General features: G+C 39.5%; 1 protein-coding gene across 7 annotated transcripts in view; it reads right to left on the minus strand.

Moving 5' to 3' along the window:
• specc1 (sperm antigen with calponin homology and coiled-coil domains 1) overlaps positions 1-20,927 on the minus strand; it is a 74,411-nt gene that overhangs the window by 39,573 nt on the left and 13,911 nt on the right. For 6 of the 7 annotated variants that reach the window (XM_031754729.2, XM_039618086.1, XM_039618085.1 and 3 more), the window contains exons 2-4: positions 19,042-19,223; positions 18,778-18,913; positions 1-916 (exon numbers count right to left, since the gene is read on the minus strand). The exon at positions 1-916 is cut by the window's left edge and continues 646 nt beyond it. In XM_031754729.2, the coding sequence (XP_031610589.1) occupies positions 1-916; positions 18,778-18,913; positions 19,042-19,200 (1,211 nt within the window). In that variant the 5' untranslated portion in view covers positions 19,201-19,223. Of the gene's footprint in view, positions 917-10,051; positions 10,415-18,777; positions 18,914-19,041; positions 19,224-20,927 lie in introns of those variants that run through there. The other variant, XM_039618088.1, reaches the window with a different exon arrangement.

The raw sequence follows: 20,927 nt of genomic DNA on the forward strand, positions 1-20,927 counted from the left end.
TCAGCTGTTAGCTCCTGCACCACTTGCTGCTGGTCAGCAAGCTCCTGTATTGTTGCCTGTAGTTCCTCCGATGTGCTGTGGTGGCTCTCCTCCATCTTGTGAATCTGTTCAGTTAGGCTCTGCAAGGAGATGTCCTGACCTCTGGCACTGTTAACTGCCCCTGCTTGATCAGTGCTCCCACTAACACCACTGCTTGCTGATTCTGAGTGTGATGGGATCTTCTCAAACTCTGAGGAGTCAGGTGATGGGGACCCCTTGGTGATGTCAGAACTGGAAGATCCAGAGGTTTTGAGTAGGCTGGCAGTACAGGGGAGACTATGCTGTTGCAGAGCTGAAGAGTCTGAGGACAGGCCATTCACCAAAGGGTTGGAGGAGGTGCTTGTGTTTGTACTACAGATAGAAGATGCCTCCAAGCTAAGCAGCTTCTCCTTCAGTGCCTGATTCTCCTCCCTGAGGGCTGCCAGCTCCCTCTGAAACTTCCCATTCTTCTCCCTCAGCTCCCCAACCAACACAAGGGCCTCCCCCATCTGTCCTTGCTCACGATTGGCTGCAGGTTCTTGAGGTGAAACAGAATTGGATGAGGGTGAGGAGGAAGCAGAAGAGGCTTTACCCTTACAGCGTTGCAACTCCATCCTGAGATTGCTGATCTCTAGGTCTTTAGCCTTTGCCTCAGCAAGAAGCTCCTTCACCTGGCTTTCCAGAAGACTCTTTTCTTGGCCCTCTGCATCTGCACGAGATTTGGCTGAATTACGTGTCTGCCTTGTCAGGGTGGAGAGGCTGGAAGTGCTGGCACTGGAAACCAGTCTCTTTGTGGAATTGCTCTTCAGCTGGTCCCTCAAAGAGCTGCGATCCCTTGTTATGGCAGAGGGCATATCTCTAGGAGCTGGGATTCCAGACTTCTTGACAGTTTGTACACCTGAAAAAACACACAAAAAAGTACATACTGAAACAGTGTTTAATTATCCAGTGGCAAAACTGATTAATAAGTGTAAACAAAATGTTTCCTTCCCTTGGTCAGCTACACAGCCACTTTAGCAGACTGTGTCGGGGACCACTTGTTATAAAGACTTCTTAGATGTCAAAACAAATCTAAGCCTCTACATCTGATAGCTGCTAAAATCATAACTATAACCTTCAAAAGAAATACATTCAACACTGAGTAGCTAAATAAGTAGAACCACTGAAAATTTCATAAAACCAAGACAAACAATATTATTTACAAGGATCTAACTTGTTAATTGTGTTTAATAGCTAAAGTGGATCAAATACTCATTTAATTTGAAACTAAAAAATACACAGAAACAAAAGAGAGTCCACTTGAACTGCAAATGTAAATCCTGTGATGATACAGAGTACAGATTTATAATTTGCGATTCGTCCATTAATAAACTTGTTTTTTGTAGTATTATCATGTAGCAGGCTTCACAAGACAAGTGGAGGTTAACAGAATCAACATACCCCAATGCTAGAACCAGGAATTTGTTAACATCATGTGATGACACTAACTGAGCAGACAGTGCATTGCATTCATACTTGTATTATTCAGCACATGGTCACTATACCCTATTCACATATTGTTCTCTGTTTGGACAACAGTACATTTGCCTGACACTGTCTGTTGCTCGCTGTAACCATTCATGACTGCAGCAGAGCTTAACTGCATCAATGTGGGCCGCAGCCGTGAGGCCTTTCCAGACCCCTCTCAAATATGAAGAGTATTTACTGATGCCTGGCGTGAGTTGTGTGCCGCCTGAAAACGCTGTATTGTTTGTTTTCAGATCATCAGCAAACAGCGAAACAGACACAAGGGGCCTGCTTGTTTCAAAGGATGACAAAGGTCCCTGTGCACGTGGAGCATTCAGGCACAGAGCAGTTTAAGCAGAGCACAGACAGAGACAGAACTGTCTCTCTCTAATACATGCAGCTTCATCTTCAAGCCCCCAAAGCAAAGGCTAGACAGGCATCCTGTGAGAGGAGACGGATCATCACCCAGAGCAACATGCGCACACACTTCAAGCATAGACACATACAAAACAGAAAAAACCCTATACCCCCATGAGTTCTTTAAGTACTGTGCCATTGATGGGCTAATGTGCACAGACTATCCCCTCATTCAATTAGGTATAAACGATGGCAGAACCTGCCAACACTGGCACAACTTTTGGGGTACAAAGCTGTTTAAGATTCCTGGAGTGAGAAGCTTTGCTGCAAAAGCAGAGCAGTAAAACCATATCAACTGTATCAGTTTTCAATGATGACCTAAAATCCTTAAACAATCAGATTTGAAAGACAATCGTAGACTATGCAAATAAAGAATAGTAGCATGGGCTCTGGACACTGTGTGTTGTCACTCCTTAAAAGATCTGCCACATGCCTGAAATGAAGGCATGCTACAGTTTATAAATGCAGAACTTCTTATCCTGTCAGGTAAACTGAGACCCAGATCTTCACAAAGATCCAAAGAATTGCATCAACATTCGCAGTTACATGTCTGCATTTCACAAATGATAAAACTATGACTGGCAGAATGAGGACAGAATGCACTCCTGAAGTCCCATGAAAGATGTTAACATAAAATCAGCCCTGAATGTTTACTACATTTTACTATGCACTATTGGAAGCATCATCCATACGTGGGAAGAATAGAGGAATACCAACTCATATTCTAATGATAGGTGCTAATAAAGAGAGGCTAAATAGGTCTATGTGAGAGAGATTCTGGAGTGATTAAGATCAGGCTATTTCCTTGAGAATGACTGATGCCAAGAATGGGACTGTGGGCCAGCCTTCCATTTGCTATCCCTTCATGTTTTCTTCTTGCTCTTAGTGAATAAAACCCAGATGGAGCACATGAACTCACTCATCTTTAGATCACCCACCTCTTTAACCATGACATCACCACAGCTGCTTCATGTGCACAGAGAAATGACACCAGTCTCAATGCCAGCAGTTAGCACATGCAAAAAGAGACACTAGTATACAGAGTCCGGTAGTTACAGAAACAAGCCTTGGATGCAAGGCTCCATATCACAGGTGCTTTGCAATCCAATGTATCCAAATTCTACCAATTACCATTAATTAAAACCACTTGAAGTATGTTTCAGTCAGAAATATTACAGTCAACAGAAGACTGATATTTACATCTGCAATAATTTATACGTGATGATAGTTTTGTTCCACAAGCTATCTATTCTGCTATGTGCATAAATGGAAAGTCAGAGGCAGGGAGAGCAGCAGCAGGACACAGAGCTGACACTGATTATGTCAGATACAACATGAAAGTAAGAGCTGGGGTGGCAGTGGGTTACAATGTGGCTTGGAAATACATGCTGATAGAGTTTCAGTAGCATGCTCTATATGAGATTTGGTAATTGGATGAGTAGTCGTAGATTGGCATTGAGATCAACCTACTGTCTGGGATTTATGGCAGGTTCAGAACAGTTTTAACTTCCTTAAGGTTACTGAGCATTTGATATTACTGCTGACAGGTGACAGTATTTTTTTAACATTTACTACTCCAGTTAGTTTGTTTTCAAGTCACTGGCTAGAGAATATTTATTACTTTATACTAAAACTACCATCCTAATTGGCTAAATGTGGAATGACTTTCTGAGAAGAAAGAGTCTAAATTAGAGTGTTGTCAGTGATATAAAATATGATAGCTGATCAAAGAGTGCAAATCCGAAGAGTCTTTACTGAGATATTACAGTTGAGATGGACATGAAAAGGCACTTATAAATTCCTTATAAATAACATGAATTTCACGAATGTCCAAGAACCAAGAAAGTAAACAAAAGAACTATTAAAACATTTAACCATCACGTTTTCTGAGAGTAAAACATACCACTTTGTTACAGACTAATGAAAGAGAGAAAGCAGGTGTGTTAACATCACTAATTAGGGGTCCCTCTCATCACTTAATTCACACAATACATTACAGTAATCTGACTGTTCAGCCAAAGCAGTAATATTAGCTGAGGGCATGAGCAGGAAAGAAAGCACAACACAGACTTGATAGTTTTCAGGGCACATTAAAAACTTCTATTTCTAATTAATCTATTAATGTGCAAGAACTATATTTACTGTAGGATCTTCAAAGAATAACATTTCCACTGTGGGTGTGCAAGTGCAAACCTTTCACAAATCAAAGCTAAAGCAGAGGTAGTTAGCAGTTATCTTCTCCTTAATTTAGCACCGTCTTTGATGTAGGTCGCTCAGATCCAGAATCTTTTATAGCTACATTTGAGAAGCACTAAATCGATGAAAAGGAGTGGAATGGGCAGGTAAATGGCATACTGAGGGCTGTACCTCTTCTAGCAAGGAATAAATCTGCATGCAGTCTATGGAGACTAGCTCTTATAAATAGGAAGATAAAAAAATACTGGGAAAAGTGAGCTTTGAATTTTTATATACAAGCTATACCACCACCGTTTATACAGCAACTACAAAAACGGCATGCATGTTATTAAGGAGACTGCCCATATGAAATAAATGTGTTGTTTACATTAACCAATTATCTAACTGACTCAAACAGAATGACTTCCAGTAGCGCAAACCTTTTTTTAAAAATGAAAAGTCATCACATTAATGCAGAGTACAGGCTTTTTAAAATTTTGCTAATGAAGATAAGCTTTCAAATCACAGTAGGAGCCGTATGGATGGACACAGTCCAACACTGACCAGTCAACTGCAGCTCGCCTGCCAGCCAGCCAGCCTGCCAAGAGGTGACAGAGTGCACAGTGAGCAGAATGCACAAAGCCTTCAATTTACAGAGCAGCAGGATCATGGGTGAAGAGTCATGGTGAAATAATGACTGCAGGTGGTCAAGTGTCAGACAGTTGGCACCTGAAATGACGCGTTGGCATCTTCACTATAATAAACAAGCTTTGGAAGAGAATCTCTTACTGCCACTCATCCGTCTTCTCCTCTGGCTTCCAGGAAATGTGATGTGCAGTTTTCCAGTCAGGTGGAAGAAGAAAGGAGAGACAGAAACACAGTCTGTGTGTTTGGACTTCCTGTTGTCCCACTGACAGGACATGAAATAGGTCAACAGGCGCCCTTCAGTCAGATACCAGGACTCAGGCATTCCTTTCTTGTTACCAAAGAGGAAGATAGACAGAACTGAGGCTCCATGACTGCCACACTGACTAAGCAGAGATTAGTGTGGATGATGAACTGTGTTACAACAGCCAGTCGACCACTGAAAACCATTAAAATCATTTTTTAAAACATAAAGATGCTTTGGAATATAGCACAAACATGTGTTTCACAACAATTCCTTAAAAATACCTAATTTTTACACCTGCTCTCATTCAAGAAGCATATTTAATACAATGAGACAATGGATAATATCTGAATAATTGAAGTTCCTTCAGGTAAGTCTCACTACAGTCTAATACCTGTCTTAAAAACCATGTTTCGGTACAAAGACAATTTGAATTGTTATCTGCATTTGGGATACAACAATAAATAGGCGTTTACCTCATTTTTAAAATTATTACTTTGTAACACCAGATTTTTAGCTAGTTTTTACCAATATCAGGAAATGCTTCTAAGTGGTTGGCCAGCTACTCTGCCATCAGGTTTATGGCAGAGCAATTGTCCACAGTAGACTTTATTCAAACTTTTATTACTAGGCTGAAATGAAGGCAATGAACTGCTCATTTACTCACAGACAAAGAGCCTCAAAGCATCAAAGCATCAAGCCTCCCCAGTCTCCTCTGCACCTCTCCTCAGTGCAGAAAACCACCCCATTAATCTGATGCCATTGGTGTAACCTGTCAGCAGGTGACATGTTAATCAATTGTGCCAGCAACTGACCGTGCAAACCTTCCACCAACTCTTTAAAGAAGACATAATGTGTGCCAGACTGAGCTGAGATTCTTGTTTCTACACGAAAAGCGTACAGCTCTCTGCTTCTTCTGCAACTCAGCAGGGAGGTGCACCGTGAGAGCTGGCAAGCCAAGGAGGGACACTTGGCCTGAGTTCTTTGGCTTCTTTAATCATCTTGATTGAATCACTGCAACTGGCCTGCATGCTAAGACTTTTAACACAGCGCCCTAATGCCGATCCACTTGGCTTTACATTACTTATAGAGCCAATACCCTACAAAAGAAATCCAATAGCACAAGCCATGAGTAGGCCAACTGAGAGGGAGGATTTCTCTATGCTCCACATGGAAAATAGTTTAACACTGGACTCATAGAAGGATCATATGGCATTTTACAAGCTAGTGAGTTTAAGGGATCAGCCAGTGTGATGGGTTATAGGTTGTCATGAGTATTGCTTGATTTAAGCTTCTGATGATTTCCATCTGAGCGTTAGTCCTTTAGAATGACTACTACAAGACTTGGACTGAATTAATCATCTGATTTGCTCTCCTGGAGTAATCACAAGAAGGCAATAAAGCAACATATTCTGGAAATATTAAGGAAAAAATAGAAACTGAATTAGCAACTTTACAACTTCGAATCTTAAATTACACAGAGGAACTTTGGCATTTTCTGTTAGCCAGAATCAACTTTGATGTCCAGCCAGAATCAATAGAAATGAAACAGATTTTATATAATAATGCAATATATCTATGCACAGTTCAGCTGTAATGAACTACTAATGCAAATTCAAAATATGAGCTAGCTCTAACCAAGTCTGCTGATTTTCCAGGGGATGGAAAGGACAACAATATTAGCCGTGTCTCACAATGTACAATTACTCTCAAACTCACCATGTTCTCAGCACCACTGAGAGTACCGAGTGAGTGAACCCCGTTGTTCCATTTTCTAGTATGACCAGACACTAGGGCCAAGATTATTAACAAGATGACACCCAGTATAAAGTGACAGTTGTGTGAGCTTTCTTTGGCCTGTTGTTCCTAAGACAAAAACTGGGCTAACATTGACAGAAAGGCCAGGATTATCATTCCCAGACTGAGGATGAACCATAGCCAGCTGCTGACAGACATACAAACCACATCAAGTCAAGTTTGATTTGGTATGCATTGAACACACAATCACAGGCTTAGTGGCTTGCATGTCAGATCCAGCATTCTTGTAATGGACAAGTGTCATATATGTATTGTTAGTTGCCCTATCATAAATCTTTGTGTTTTATGAGCTCCGGGATGAAGGCAAAAAGAAAACAAAAAAGTATCAACTTTGATGTCCAGGCTACAGCCTCTGTTACACAAACAGGACATTTAAACAGCACACGCCTCCCTTTGCAAACACAAAGCACTACAGCATGGATGGTGTATTTACTGTGCCAATTGCCCACTGCCACGGAAAATGTGACTGGTGTTACTTCCTCACGGTGTCCTGACTATCAGAAGTTGGACAAATGTACTTCCTCATCATAAATCCCTGCTCTGTGTGAATTTGCTCTGGTATGCCATTCACATGGCACATTATTCCGTGCCCTTCAACATTCTTTGGCTTGGAGCAAAAGTCTGCTCTGAATGGGAGCCCAACCAACAGGCAAAACAGCACAAACAGTGACTGTTACCATTTAAAGTGTCTTAATTGGCAAGTCTCAAAATATCAGCTCTACACTAGAATTAGGAGACTCGGGGGTGGTCTGGAAATCTTATTTTAAAAGCTTGCTAAGACAAATCCATCATCAGTTTTGGTTGCTATAACAGTGTCAATAAGCAAAAATATCCCAGTGTTTAAAGGAAAAGGCAGAGGTTGCTGTATCTCTGAAATGAAACCAAGCCAAGTAAAACTGTGTGAATCCTAAAAATTAGATTCCCAGGAGCATACTTCTACTTAAATATACAAAAATACATCTTCTGTGTCAGTTCACCAAGACCCATACACAAACATACAAAAAATGAGTGAAAATAAGAAAGACTTTCAGTAGTGAAACAAGTCTATTTATCCACACATACACTGTAGACAGACCGAGAGAGCTAAAGGTAACGACATTTTGATTGGTGTTTTAGGTCATTCCAAATTAAACATAAGAGCCCTAATGTTGCTGTAACACTAATACACTGAGTGTGGACAGAAAGAACAATGTTATTGTAATGACAACATGCCAACTGCCACAGAAATATTAGGCTCCTCTACATTTTTGGTCGTGTCCTCACACATTACAGCTACCTCCAAGCATTCCAATCAAAATTCTGTAGAGACCATCAATGTTTGAAATTCCCATTTTTGACCAGATGAAAATCACAACAATCTATTTGACCTCATTACAAACCATGTCTTTAACCTTTTTTTAAAAAATTCCTGAGCCCCAAACGTGAATAATTTACTGAGTTGTAGGCCTGAAAATAGTCCCACTGTTATTGGATCATATTTCACAGACAATTCATCAACAGCCGACAGCTCGCTGACCACAGGTTTGGCTGCTCTCCTGGTCAGGAGAGAGGGAGCCTTGTTGCAGTAGCAGCCATCAGTGTGGTTTGCTCGTGATAACGACCCGCTTATCACTGCAGCAGACAGTTCACTCCTTAGACTTCCACCATCAATCAAATCTGAACAAGTTCCTCCTGTTCCCACATTTCTTTCCATTCTTCAGGCACCAGAGCTGTTATTCTCCTTTTAAATCCCAGTCTGACAAACCTCAGCTGGCCTAACTGTCAGGATGTAGCAGAAAGCTAATGGAGGAATTACAAACTTCACTGTTTTCGTCCATTAATATATTGTTGTTTAGCAGATGGTGACTGGTGACTTTATTAAAGCCTAAGTATCTTTTTTTTTCTGTGCATCATTGGCCTTATACCTCTTGGCATATCTTAAACCCAAGAAAAGGCATAATAAAAAAATATTTCAAGCCATTTGATGATCAATTTTCATTTGCTATAATAGCTCAGTGTGGGTTGTTAATAAAAATAGGCCCTTCAATAGCTAATATAGCAGAAGGAATGTTTAATTTCATAATGTAGGTTCATGAGGGAGGCTGGACCAATCATCATCATCAAGTATGTACTGCATTTAGTAACTGCATCGTTTATGCACTTCTCATAGCTAAAAGAGAATAACTGATTATTAATCCATCATATTACCAGTCCACTCTAATTCATTTCCACCACAAATACTTCTACACTACCTGTAAAAGTGTACTTTGCACCCACATGTTGCTTAGTAAACAGGTAAAATTTTGTGAGATCAAAGGTAACATCAACTTTCTTAGTCCTGCTTTTAAATTCAGTATCAGCAATCTTTTGTGTATAATGTATTAACTGTGTGCTCCATGCTGTATGTACACTGGAAATACCTAATCTTGTCAAGCAAGCTGCAGCCTGCAACCACTGCCTTCCAATCTGAGCCTTCTGTGCTTTATCATCCAACAACACATGCCACTGCTATGAAATGATGCAGTTTACGCCCACCACTGATAAAATACTGTATGTGTGTGTGTGTGTGTGTGTGTGTGTCTCAATGACCTGGGTCTGGTATTTACAGAGCCACGTCTAAACATGCAAATATAATCACATAAGCACATAAAGATGTGATTAATGTCTTTGTTCAATACTTTATATGAAGAGGCTTCGCACACAAGATGCTATGCTAATTTTGCTACAGAAATGTTGAAAGCTTAAGATGTGAAATGTCCTGGTTGTCTGAAGATCAGCATGAAGTGCTGCTGAGAGCAGTTCAGAGGGACTGAAATAGGAATCTTACAGTGGCACAATGAGCTCGGGGCATTGGAAGGATGTGAGTGTAATGATCTCCTCTGGCAGGTTCCCTCATGCTTACTGTCAGGCAAACCTAACTCAGTACTTGCCCTTCGCATATATACAAATACAGATCTGCGCTGTCTGACTAAATGCAGAAACACACCAGATCCAAAACCACACAGAGACAACATAGAAGAAGAAAGCAGCAGCAAACTTGTAACACGCTTAAACAGCTTCTATAACTCCAGGGCACATTCAGCCAGCGCTACAGTCAGCACTCATTAATCAGGACTTGTCTGTTAAATGTACTTACATATTGCAAATTCTATTCAGAAAATGTCCATCTTTCTTGGGTTTTTTTTGTTTTACAGAGAAGACAAACGAAACACAAAGATGTGATGCTGACGCAAACCACAAGAAGCAGACCTGACTCCGTTTCCTCCTGCCTCCCTGCTTGGTTCCCCATGTTGGTCCGCTCCGCAGCTCCCACACTCCACACCGGAGCAGACTAATCCAAGAGTCCGTGGCTGCGGGGGTAGAGGTGTATGTGTGCGCACGAGTGGTGGGCTTGTTTCTTCTGTTCAGCGCCCACAATCAGCACCACATAGAGAGGATGCAATAAGAGATGTAAAATCCTTCTTTTTCTTCCGTCCTTCTTTTCTCCTCTCTTTTCCAGGACTATACGAGTGTGTGTGTCTGCATGAGCATGTGTGAGGAGACGGGCTGCTGTCCCATCAATGAGTGAGTGTGAAAGTGTGTGAGTTTGTCCTCCAGGATGGTGACAGTATTTCACACTGGCAGGCGGGTGGGCAGGCAGGGAGCGTCGTGTGCACCTCATTATAGCTCTGATGACTGGAATCAGCTCAGAGGAGGCGTGGCTTCCTCAGCCAGACACAAAAAAAAAAAAACAACAACGTACAAACACACACACTTTAACACACCTCCTCCCTCTGCTGCCAGTCAGTTTGCTCTCACTAGTACCAGCTGAACAATGGAGAGATGATCTGTCCCTCAGTGGTATGAAAAAGGACAAGTATGAGCCAAAGAAGAGGGTGGAGGGAAGTAGGAAGGAAAGAGAAGCAGGAGCAAAGGAAAGGCAACATTTGTATTTTTTGGCAGATGGTGGCAGCTTTTGTCTTTTCTTTTCAAACTTTCTTCCATGCCTGCTCCCACATCCAGAATTATAAAAATATAAAGAAGAGAAAAGTCTTCAAAAATGGGAAAAGGAGATGCGGGTGTGAGGAGTGTGTGTCAGGGGCTACCCGAGGCTTTCACTAGCATTTTCCCTACAGTGCAACCAGCAGGGAACAATAGCATGTGCGTGTATGTGGGTTCACCTACATGTGTAAAAAGCTGGGGAGTGATAGTCTAGATGTGGTGTGTGTTCTGTCTTCTCTCGTTCATGATATAAGTACAAAACTGTAAAGGAGAATAAATTATGATCAACTATAGCAGCCTCTTTTTAGGGTCCCCAAACCTAAATGTTGAATAGATTAGAATATACCTATGTGTCAAAATAGTACTCTAATATGTAAGGCCCTACTCTGAGACTCCAAAACATCAAATGCACATGGATGTATTTCTTCAATTAATTCTTTTAAGTTAACATTCATTTTTGTTGCACCATATTATTTTTTTTTTAAAGCTACACGTGACACAGATAAGCACTGATATTTTTAGGAGTATGAGCGTCTCTGTTGCATAAGCTCAGAGCTTCCGGATTATTTTCTTTCTGCTGAAAAGAACTGTGGAAATGTAATGATAAGCAGAATAATAATGTAAAGGGCATTTATAGTTGTACATTTTTAGTTCAATATAGTTTTGAATTAGAAAATATTATTAACAGAGCAGCCATTTAAAAATTCTCTGGTAGCTGCAAGGAAGGTCTAGTTTGCTACAGGATTCTGCCCATGTCAGCCTGAATATTCAGCCCTTTGATACAACACTGTACGGGTCTTTTCATATCGTATGAATGTTGCATAAACTGCTTATACAGCTTCCTCTTCCTTTCCTAATATTTTCTTCTCTCCTCCTCTTGGAGCAGCGCATCCACCTTTGTAAACAAACATGCCTCTAATCCAACTAAGAATGTTCTCCTCACTGCAGGATGTTCATTTCTGCAGGTCCAAGAGACCTCTTTCAAAATTTGGCAAGACCACTGCTCTTTGTCTAGTGTCTTTCGGTGACTCGCTGGGGTCACGGGCTTCTACGCAGAAGAATTTCAAACTTTGAGCCAAAACTCTGGCCAGCAAACCTAAAAAGGGCAAGATGCATTTAGTCTGAGTTGATCCCAGATACAAGAGCAAAGCTATAACTGCCTAACGTAAGCTTCTTTTCCACTGTATGAAAAATAAACAGAGAACACAATCCTACTGTTTTATGATCATTATGGGAGACAAAAGAAAGAGATAAACAGTAATGGTACTTTTTACATCTCTCTGTATATACAGTAAGCATATACAGTCCTGTGAAAAAGTATCAGCCTCACGTCTTAAGTTTTATGCATATTTCTCACACAGATCATCATCAGATCATGTTTAGATATTAGACAAGGTTAACCTGTGTAAATACCAAATTTGTTTTTTGGATAATAATTTCATTTATTAGGGGACAAAAACTATTCAAAGCTACCCGGCCCTGTATGAAAAAAGTATTTACCACATTTCTTGAATCACAAATTAATTAATTATAAATAAACACACTTTTTATAAACCCGGGTTAAATTTCAGAACCCGGGTTTATAAACCCCCCCCCCCGTCTTATGATTTTTGGAACGACTCGGTCAAATGTTGCTTCGGCATGAGTTTGCACAGGCCATTCATGTTCAAAAAACCTCCGCACAAAATTCCTCCACAGTGACATGAATGACTCACTGGAAGTGATCACAAATGCTTGATTTGCAGGTCTTGCTGATAAGGGTAGCACAACCAGTTTTTAGGTATAGGAGCCAATTACTTTTTCACATAGGGGCGGTTAAATTTAGATAGCTTTTTCCTTTATTAAAGGAAATCATCATAGGAGATTTCTTACATAAATAAATAGATTTGAGCTGTGTAAACACCGAATTATATTGTAAAGGTGCAAAACTGTGTCATCATATCATATTATTGCCGTATCTCATATCATATCTTGCCTTTTGTATTTTTTCAGGTTATTTTTGTGTATTATTAATTACTGTTTGATGATCTGAAACATCTAAGTGTGACAAATATCCCCCCAAAAAACCTAAGGAATCAGGAAGAGTCCAAATACTTTTTTACTGCACTGCATGTCTCACTGCTTTTCATTGTGTGTCTGTTTGCTATGGCTGACTGCTTATGCTGGCTGAGGTGTCTCAGTGGACTGTAACACGTTTGATTAATTTATCTGACAGATACTCTTTGAGGAGCTCTAGGACCATACCAGTTTTCCTCCTGCCTGACACAAGCAGACAGGGCCCTGCTGGGACCATGTGCTATGGCTGAGTGTGGTGTCTGGGTTGTGCATAGTACAATTTACACACAGTATGGGGTCCATAATACCTGAAGCACACCTCTGTCTCCTGGCTCTGCAGATCATTGACCCTTAACCATTATCTGACATCTTCCTTTTCTTCAGACAGTGATTTCAGGCACTATTAGAAAAATGACACAAGCTATAAGCTCATTAATAGGAAACAAAGTCAAACTCTATCAGGTTTAGCCAGCTAACCTCAACTCCATCACTGTATGACAGGCAAGTTCACAAAGAAGACACTGGATGTTAATGAATGAATGAATGACATGTCATTCAGGAGAATTGCAGAAGAAACACAAAACACATTAAGGTGTCTGTACTTAAAAATGTCCTGCTCTCAGAAACTCCTCATGTTGGTTGGAGTCGTCAACTTATGCTCCTACAAAATCTACACAAAGGGAGTAAGAATGAGATACGATGGGATATGAGATTAAATACGGCAATAATATGATATGATGACAAAGTTTTGCACTTTTACGATACAATTCAGCTCAAATCTATTTATTTATATAAGAAATCTCCTATGATATTGGCTGGCACATTGTCACAGGTGTAACACATGATAACAATTTCATCTTCATAAAGATAGCTGTAACTTTTGATAGAAGATCACAAGTTAATCTCTAAAAATATTAGATAAAAAATGTATAAGAAAGCATCATATATGCATGTACTATGACTACAGCTACAGCACATCTCAAACCTATTTATACAACAAATCTATATTACATTATTATATTAATAAGAGATAACGTCTTATGACAGCCATTGCTACTTAAAAAGTCAGTGTTGCTCACTCTCACTCACTGGTATAACCACTGAACATCACATGACATGAAAACACGTGATCAATAAAGGATCAATTAAGGTGGATAAATCCAGGAGTGTCAATATGAGTTGAGTCTTTGTCTAATAATAATATTAATATTACTAATATCATAATAAATATTAGATTACAATAATCTGTTGTTGTTTTTTTTAAAAACCCTGACTAAACAAGAACTCTGATCACACAAACATCAGTGACCAGTGAACGCATCAGCTGCACAGATGCGAAAGAAAGCTGTGATCCTTAGAAGCTCCCATTTATAAAGTTATGCATTTTCAGTCCCGAACATGCTTGTTATTTATAGAGCAGGGCAGCTTCATCTCCCCTGTTCCTGCTCACTCCACAGGGACTCCTCTGAGTGAAAGCTTTACTGAATTATTGATTAGGAGTTTTAAATAAGTCATCAGGATGAGGCTGGGTTTTAACCCGTTGTCTAACAGTATGGTAGAGTTGGTAAAGTGCCAGAGGGGATAAGGGGATAGACTCCATTAGAAAAAATAACAGTTTTGACTCATTACCATGACATGCTGTGAGGGTAGGCCACAGCCTGCATGGGACAGACAAAGGTGGGATAAGACTGGCAGTCAGAGGAGCTTTTTTTAGAGACTGCTGTGAGTGTGTCTCTGCCCCATGACTCCATATTTTTCCCCATTACACCTTCCCTACTCAGTAAGACTCCATTCTTTCTAATCTTATGAAGTAATGCAGTGTTTGCATTACAAAGCCAATAACTAAGCAGATAATAACTACACAGAGATGATATTTTTTTCAAAGATTACAATAAAACATGAGTTTAAATCTATTCAGTTCTACGGAAAGAAATATCACAGATCAGTTTCTAAAAAACTGAAGACCGTTGCATGAAGGTGAATTTGCTCCCTAATTAGCGCAGGAATTATGTTGTTTGTTTATCTTCCAAAAGTGTGCACGATATCATATCTGACCCACTTCTCATGAATCTCTAAAAATAATAAATTATGCATTAGTTCTTATTAAACAATAATATTCTTTACTGACTTTTGCACAAAAAACAAGAGGTTATCGCATGGGACAAATGACTGCTTAATCGTTTCCAAAATCTACGTGCGTGTTTTCCTATTTTTTTTAAGGAAACTGAAACCTGCTTGAAAACACAGGCACAAAATACAGGTGAGAAAAGACTTAATTTACTGCTTGACGCGTGTGATGACAGTTCTGCTGCAGTGTGCCTTAGAGCCCAGTAAGCCTTGATGGCTTCATGTCAGTACGTAATGTCACTTATCCGCTAGGGAGCAGCTCATGTGCTTATACCCCACATGAAAGCTGATAGTATCACTAAGGCAAGCCTCATGACACATTACAGCGTCAAAGTCAACATTTTGATCCCAAAATGTCACAATGCAAATGTTGAATATTTTACTTCTATGCACACTCAAAAAGTAAATCTTCTTCAAGCAGATATTTACTCTCCTTTCACATCAATAAATGCAAACATCCAAGACATTTCCGAGCATTACATCACAAACTGTTTGAAAGGCCACAAAGCATCACCCCAATCTATATTCAAAGCCTGTCATTCCCCACTGTGAGAATATTTTGGAACTCTGATTTAGTATTGAAAGCAGCAAGCTAAATGATGATTGCCAAAAGCTGTATGCAGGGCTGACCGTCGCTGCCATTTCATGTGTCACATTTCATTCTCAGCATGCTCAATGGCTTTGCTTTTTTGACACATTTGACACATCCACTTGTTGTGTATCTTCATATGTCTTGACATGCTCCGCCTCACTGCAGGTGCATAACAACACAGATGGCCTGAAGGGAATCATACAGCAAAAACATCCACTCTTGTCACATTTGTCCTACAACTACACACAAGGTCAGAATATGCCTGTTAGCCTGGGGTTCCCTTCAGAAGTTAATCTCAACTGAGTGAAAGCAGAGTTCATATTTTGATGAAATCTATTTGAAGAGACCAACATATTTGGGGATTTGGGCACATAAACAAAAAATGAAGATGATAAAATCTTTCAGATGTTTTCATTTCTGCACATGAACTAGACACCAATTAAGATCAGCAACTAGGCTGAAAAACATTCTCAAAGTGATCTTGTGTTACACAAAAAGATTATATTTTCGCTGATATAAAACACAGTCTTACCCTCCTGACAACCAGCCTATTCATTTATGTCATTTGTAATGGACACTTGTTTTTGCTCTATATCCTTTGACTTATTCGAGCTACCCTACCAAGTCCTGGTTTACAAAATAGAGGACATCCTGGGCTTTCCATTGATATCTCATCTGTTTTTTGGGTTGCCTCCTTTAGCTCCAAAGAGGCAGGAAATCACAAAAAAAGTTCAATGGGAACACTTTTTTCCTTGGTTCTCAGGAGGATATGACAGCATGACAACCATATTTTAAAGAGGTTTTCCTCTACGGTATATCTCTGTATTCAAATTGAATTGGATACTAGAAATTTCCAAGCAAAACTAGGCCAAAGCAAGTTTGTAATGAATTTATCATGAATAGCACAAATTGGGCATCTGTTCTTGTCCTTGGGTGTGAAAATGCTTTGAAAAAGCAAACTTTGGTTAATTAGAGCTCAATCCAGTGAAAGCTGATCATGGTCTAATTGTGTATGAAAGAACTGAGAGCCTCACTTGGCTGTGATTTCTGAGCTCCTCTGGAGTCTTTTGTCAAATAGAATTCAATTATCTGCGCTTCTGCACAAGAGCCCTTTGAAGAAGAAATTCACCAGAGCGCAGCATCCACACACTGTGTGGATGGGCTGCCATAAACAAACACAGCTTTCTCCCACACAGAGGACTTCTAAGGGTATGCACAACATTAATTACTGCAAACAAATCCCTGTCATTATCACCCATCATATTTGTTCTACATGTAATATGCATTTTGCCATCATGTAGCTGTTGTGTTTAATAGCCAATGCAAAGTTTAATACCACCACACAAGGTCTTGGATAACAAGATACTTTTCATTCAAGTTACTTGCATTCGATCTTCCTAAAAGGTAAAAAGTACTACACTGAGCCACCATATGCTCCCCCAATTAGCATTGATCATTTAGTCAACACCATCTTAGCGCTAAAACTAAACCTAACATTCAACCTAGACATCTTTCAGTCTGGGCAGACAATGTCTTATTTCATCATTCAAATGTTCATTATATAGCTACTGCTGCATGACCCTGTGCATTCTGTTGTTGAATAGCCAAAATTTAAATCACAAATTTTCAATTTTTCGTCTCCATTTCATCCAAATACTTATCAATAAAATCTAAATTTTACATAGTAAAATGTCTCACGAACCCCTAACACTTCTCAGCAGCTCTTACAATTATGCTCTTGTTTGCACACCATATTAATTAAAAGCAGTGTTGTTGTAGCTGGAAAAATAATTGAAAAGCACTAAAATAGTACATCCTAGCAACACGTCTGACTGAGTATTTGTCTCAAACAGACTTATTATAGTTTTGTATTTTCTAATTCGTTTTTATTTTTATTTCATTTTGACTTTCCCTTTTTCAGTTCAGTTTCAGTTAGTTTACAGAGTGGATTTTCTTGTTTCAGTTTAGCTTTTATTGTTTGAAAATGTTTAATTTTATTTTAGCTTTTATTAGTTCCAGTGTCAGTTTTAGTCTTTTTAATTATTGTATGCAGTAACTCACAGTTTTGTAGACATCCAAAATCTTAAGAAGCATATCCATCAATGTCTCATCAGGCAGGATGTAATAATTTTTTTTTTTACCAGACTAACAAAAACTAAAACTAAGGATATATTTTCTCTACCGAGGGCCCGCGCACGAAATGGGCAAAGGCCCTACTGGAATTGCTCCATTTATTATTTTTTGTAATACGAGTTAGTTTTCAAATTTCACAAATTGTTTCAGTTTAAATTTTTCTCAAACATCTATTTTTTTTCTAAAATGTTTTTCACATCACAGTTTACAGTTTTAGTTTTGAGTTTCATTTTAGTTAACTATAATAGCTTTTGTCCAAGTGCGTCTAAACATGTGATAGCCATAGACAGAAAGCTAAACGACACTTGACATAATCTACCATTATTTTTCCAACTCTAGAAATGTTTGCTTTGATCCATAAAAAAATTTGGATACTTATTAATTAAAAACAGATAAATAAATGGAATTTTGTGAACAACAAAGAGATCTTAATCATTAACATGTAACTAGCTAAATATACTGTTTATTCCAGCCCCACTTCAGATTTGGTATTATCAATGCATATAGTTATATTAGTATCCCCCCATCGCTCAACCTTGACCTCCCCCCACACCCCATTTCATCCAAAACATATCCTGCTGTTCAATTTGCTGATCAGATGTGAGAAGATACAGGTCATGGATCTGTCCAGTATCTAATTTTTGGACCAAAAGCTTGAGAGTCTCAGTACTTAGCCACCTGTACCTCACTAGTCCCAACAAATTGTGAAAAAAATACAGATACAGAAAATAAATGAATAAAAAGGGTAAGAAATAAAAGGAAGCATCTGTGAAGCTGCCAGTTCCCACGAGTAACTGGGGACCCATAACAAACAACTTTAGTGATGAAATGTGGCCCTCTAGCGGCTGCAAATGGTTAGCTCTTCAACTCTGACACAAAATATGTACTCTATAAATAAGAGTACATATCCTCTTATTTATAGAGTACTCTATATATGTACTCTATAAATAAGAGTACATATTTAATTAATATGTACTCTTAATAATAATAATTTATGAAGACATATCCTTTTCCTTTCATATTTTATACTGGGTCTTTTTTTCCCCCCAATAAAAGTTTCTAAAATTAGTTGTTGAAAGTGTCCCACCTGACAAGCTGCGAGGGCGGGCCTCAGCGAGTTCTGAAATGGCTCCTGTAGTCACAGTCTTCTTCATCCGGGAACCGGAGGCAGTAGCTCCTGGTGGAGGCTTTGTCAAGGCATCATCACTGCTGGCTCTTTTCAGCTAAAAACACATCTGCACTTAGTAAAAGTCATGCAAGTCTAATAAAGCTCTTCTTAATGTTTTGACATGCTTTTATTTAAACCAACATTAGCAAGGTTAATCTGTGTATCACTGCGCCTGTGACTTACCTTGCTAAGGCGCTGATCTGAGGCCAACGTGTTGGAAGATCTGGAGGTCTTCATGGCTGAGGAGGTGGTGGAGGCAGAGGACGTCGAGGGGGCCTGCCTCACTCGTTCCTGGAGTCCAGGCTTGGGCAGCCCCACTTTGGTGGCGCCCGTTTTCATCATGGCTAGGTGTCAGCGGACTACACCTGAAAAAAGTCCAGACAAAAGTGGAAGTTATTCATTATGGTAAAAAGATAATGAATAATAGATAATAGCATTAGTGTGAGTATGTAGAATCTGCAGTAGGTGGGCAGATTTTCCCAACAGATGGTCAGGACAGACTTGGTCAAGGCTGCTTTGTTTTAACCGCTGCTTTAACTCTCTCCCAGAGGCAGCAGTGAAATATGAACACATGACTTACTCTTTAATAGAAAAAGCAACTGGACAACAAACACAACTCTGAGAGCATGATATGACACCGTCTGAAGCTGCTTAGGCTTGAAGAAATCTTTACAGTCATTGTTATTATGAGTATTATTTTTATTTATATAGTTCATATATTTTTGCTATCATTATACTGTGTTCATCTTTATTTTTTATGTTCATGTTTCCATCTTTGCTCCGTTTCTTTATTAAGCTTTATTTAACTGATCTTAATTTACAATTATGTTTATCAAACACTAAACTTTAAAAGAACATTCATAGAGTTCTGCTAAATACACTAACACATACTCACTTGCTTTACTGTATGTGGATAGATCATGCCTACTGACGTAACCCCCCACCCCCACCCCCCCATTGTGAGCCAGGAAAGACCCTGGATAATGTTTCCCTCCAGCACCAGAGGCACATAACTTAAAAGGAAGCCCTGAAAAATAGGCAGCACATTTTCTTCAGGTTATAAGATGACTATAATGGATTAGCACTGACGTGTGGTATTTATTGCTGTTCCAAAAAAAATACTAGCCAGGAGCTGCCTCTGCAGTGAGCTTAAGTTATTTTAGCAGAAACACTATTGAGCCACTTCCTGCAGGAGGGAGGAGAAAGAACACAGTCTCTTATCTGATTTGTTCATACCAGCAGCACTGAACAAGACTCCACTTCATCTCCACACCAGTAGAAGATACATATGCAGTGTGAAAATGGCAGAAGTGGCTATATAAGGAATATGGTAAAAGTAGGCCTTTTGCAATTTTTCTTATTTTCTGTCATATACAGGATATACTGAGATACTGTGAACTGATTTTGGATGTTCATGATAAACATGGCCAGTGTTTGAAGTAATGAAATCACCATACACATGAAATACCTGTGAGCCAAAAAACAAACAAACAAACTGCAGGCATCAGACACCTCTAAACATTCTGTCTGAGAGACTTTTTGTTTTCCACTCTTGGATCATTACATTATCAAAAAGAGGGAATATCTCATATACGATGTCAGAAGACACAAAGCTCCTCAAAACCATGAAATGATCAACTGCACCAAGGCTCAGTACAAGTTAATAAACTCATGCAAAGCTACTTGAGTAAAGTCCTAGGATAAAAATATGAAGCTGGAAAAGACACACACAACAGGTTCCCTTTAAAAGCAGCACAATAATAGAAAAGGATGTGGTCAGGGTGACTGTTAAAGGTTTGCATTTGATGTGGGTAATGCACTCATCCTAGCAGCTGAAGGAAATGGAAGGAGGTCAGAGTGCACAGACAGAGCATACTGGTAAAAAGGTTCGGTAGCTCCCAAAGGGTTGACTGACTTATTGATCGCGGTTGTGTGGTAACCTGATCCTCTGAGAAGCAGAGGACTCTTGATGAGAATAGTACTCTCTAGTCACTGTAAGCATGTACAACCATGACTGCTCTCTAGTCTCTGTAAGCATGTACAACCATGACTGACCCAACAGGAAGGCC

This window comes from Oreochromis aureus, linkage group 10 (assembly GCF_013358895.1).
Source record: "Oreochromis aureus strain Israel breed Guangdong linkage group 10, ZZ_aureus, whole genome shotgun sequence".
NCBI lineage: Eukaryota > Metazoa > Chordata > Actinopteri > Cichliformes > Cichlidae > Oreochromis > Oreochromis aureus.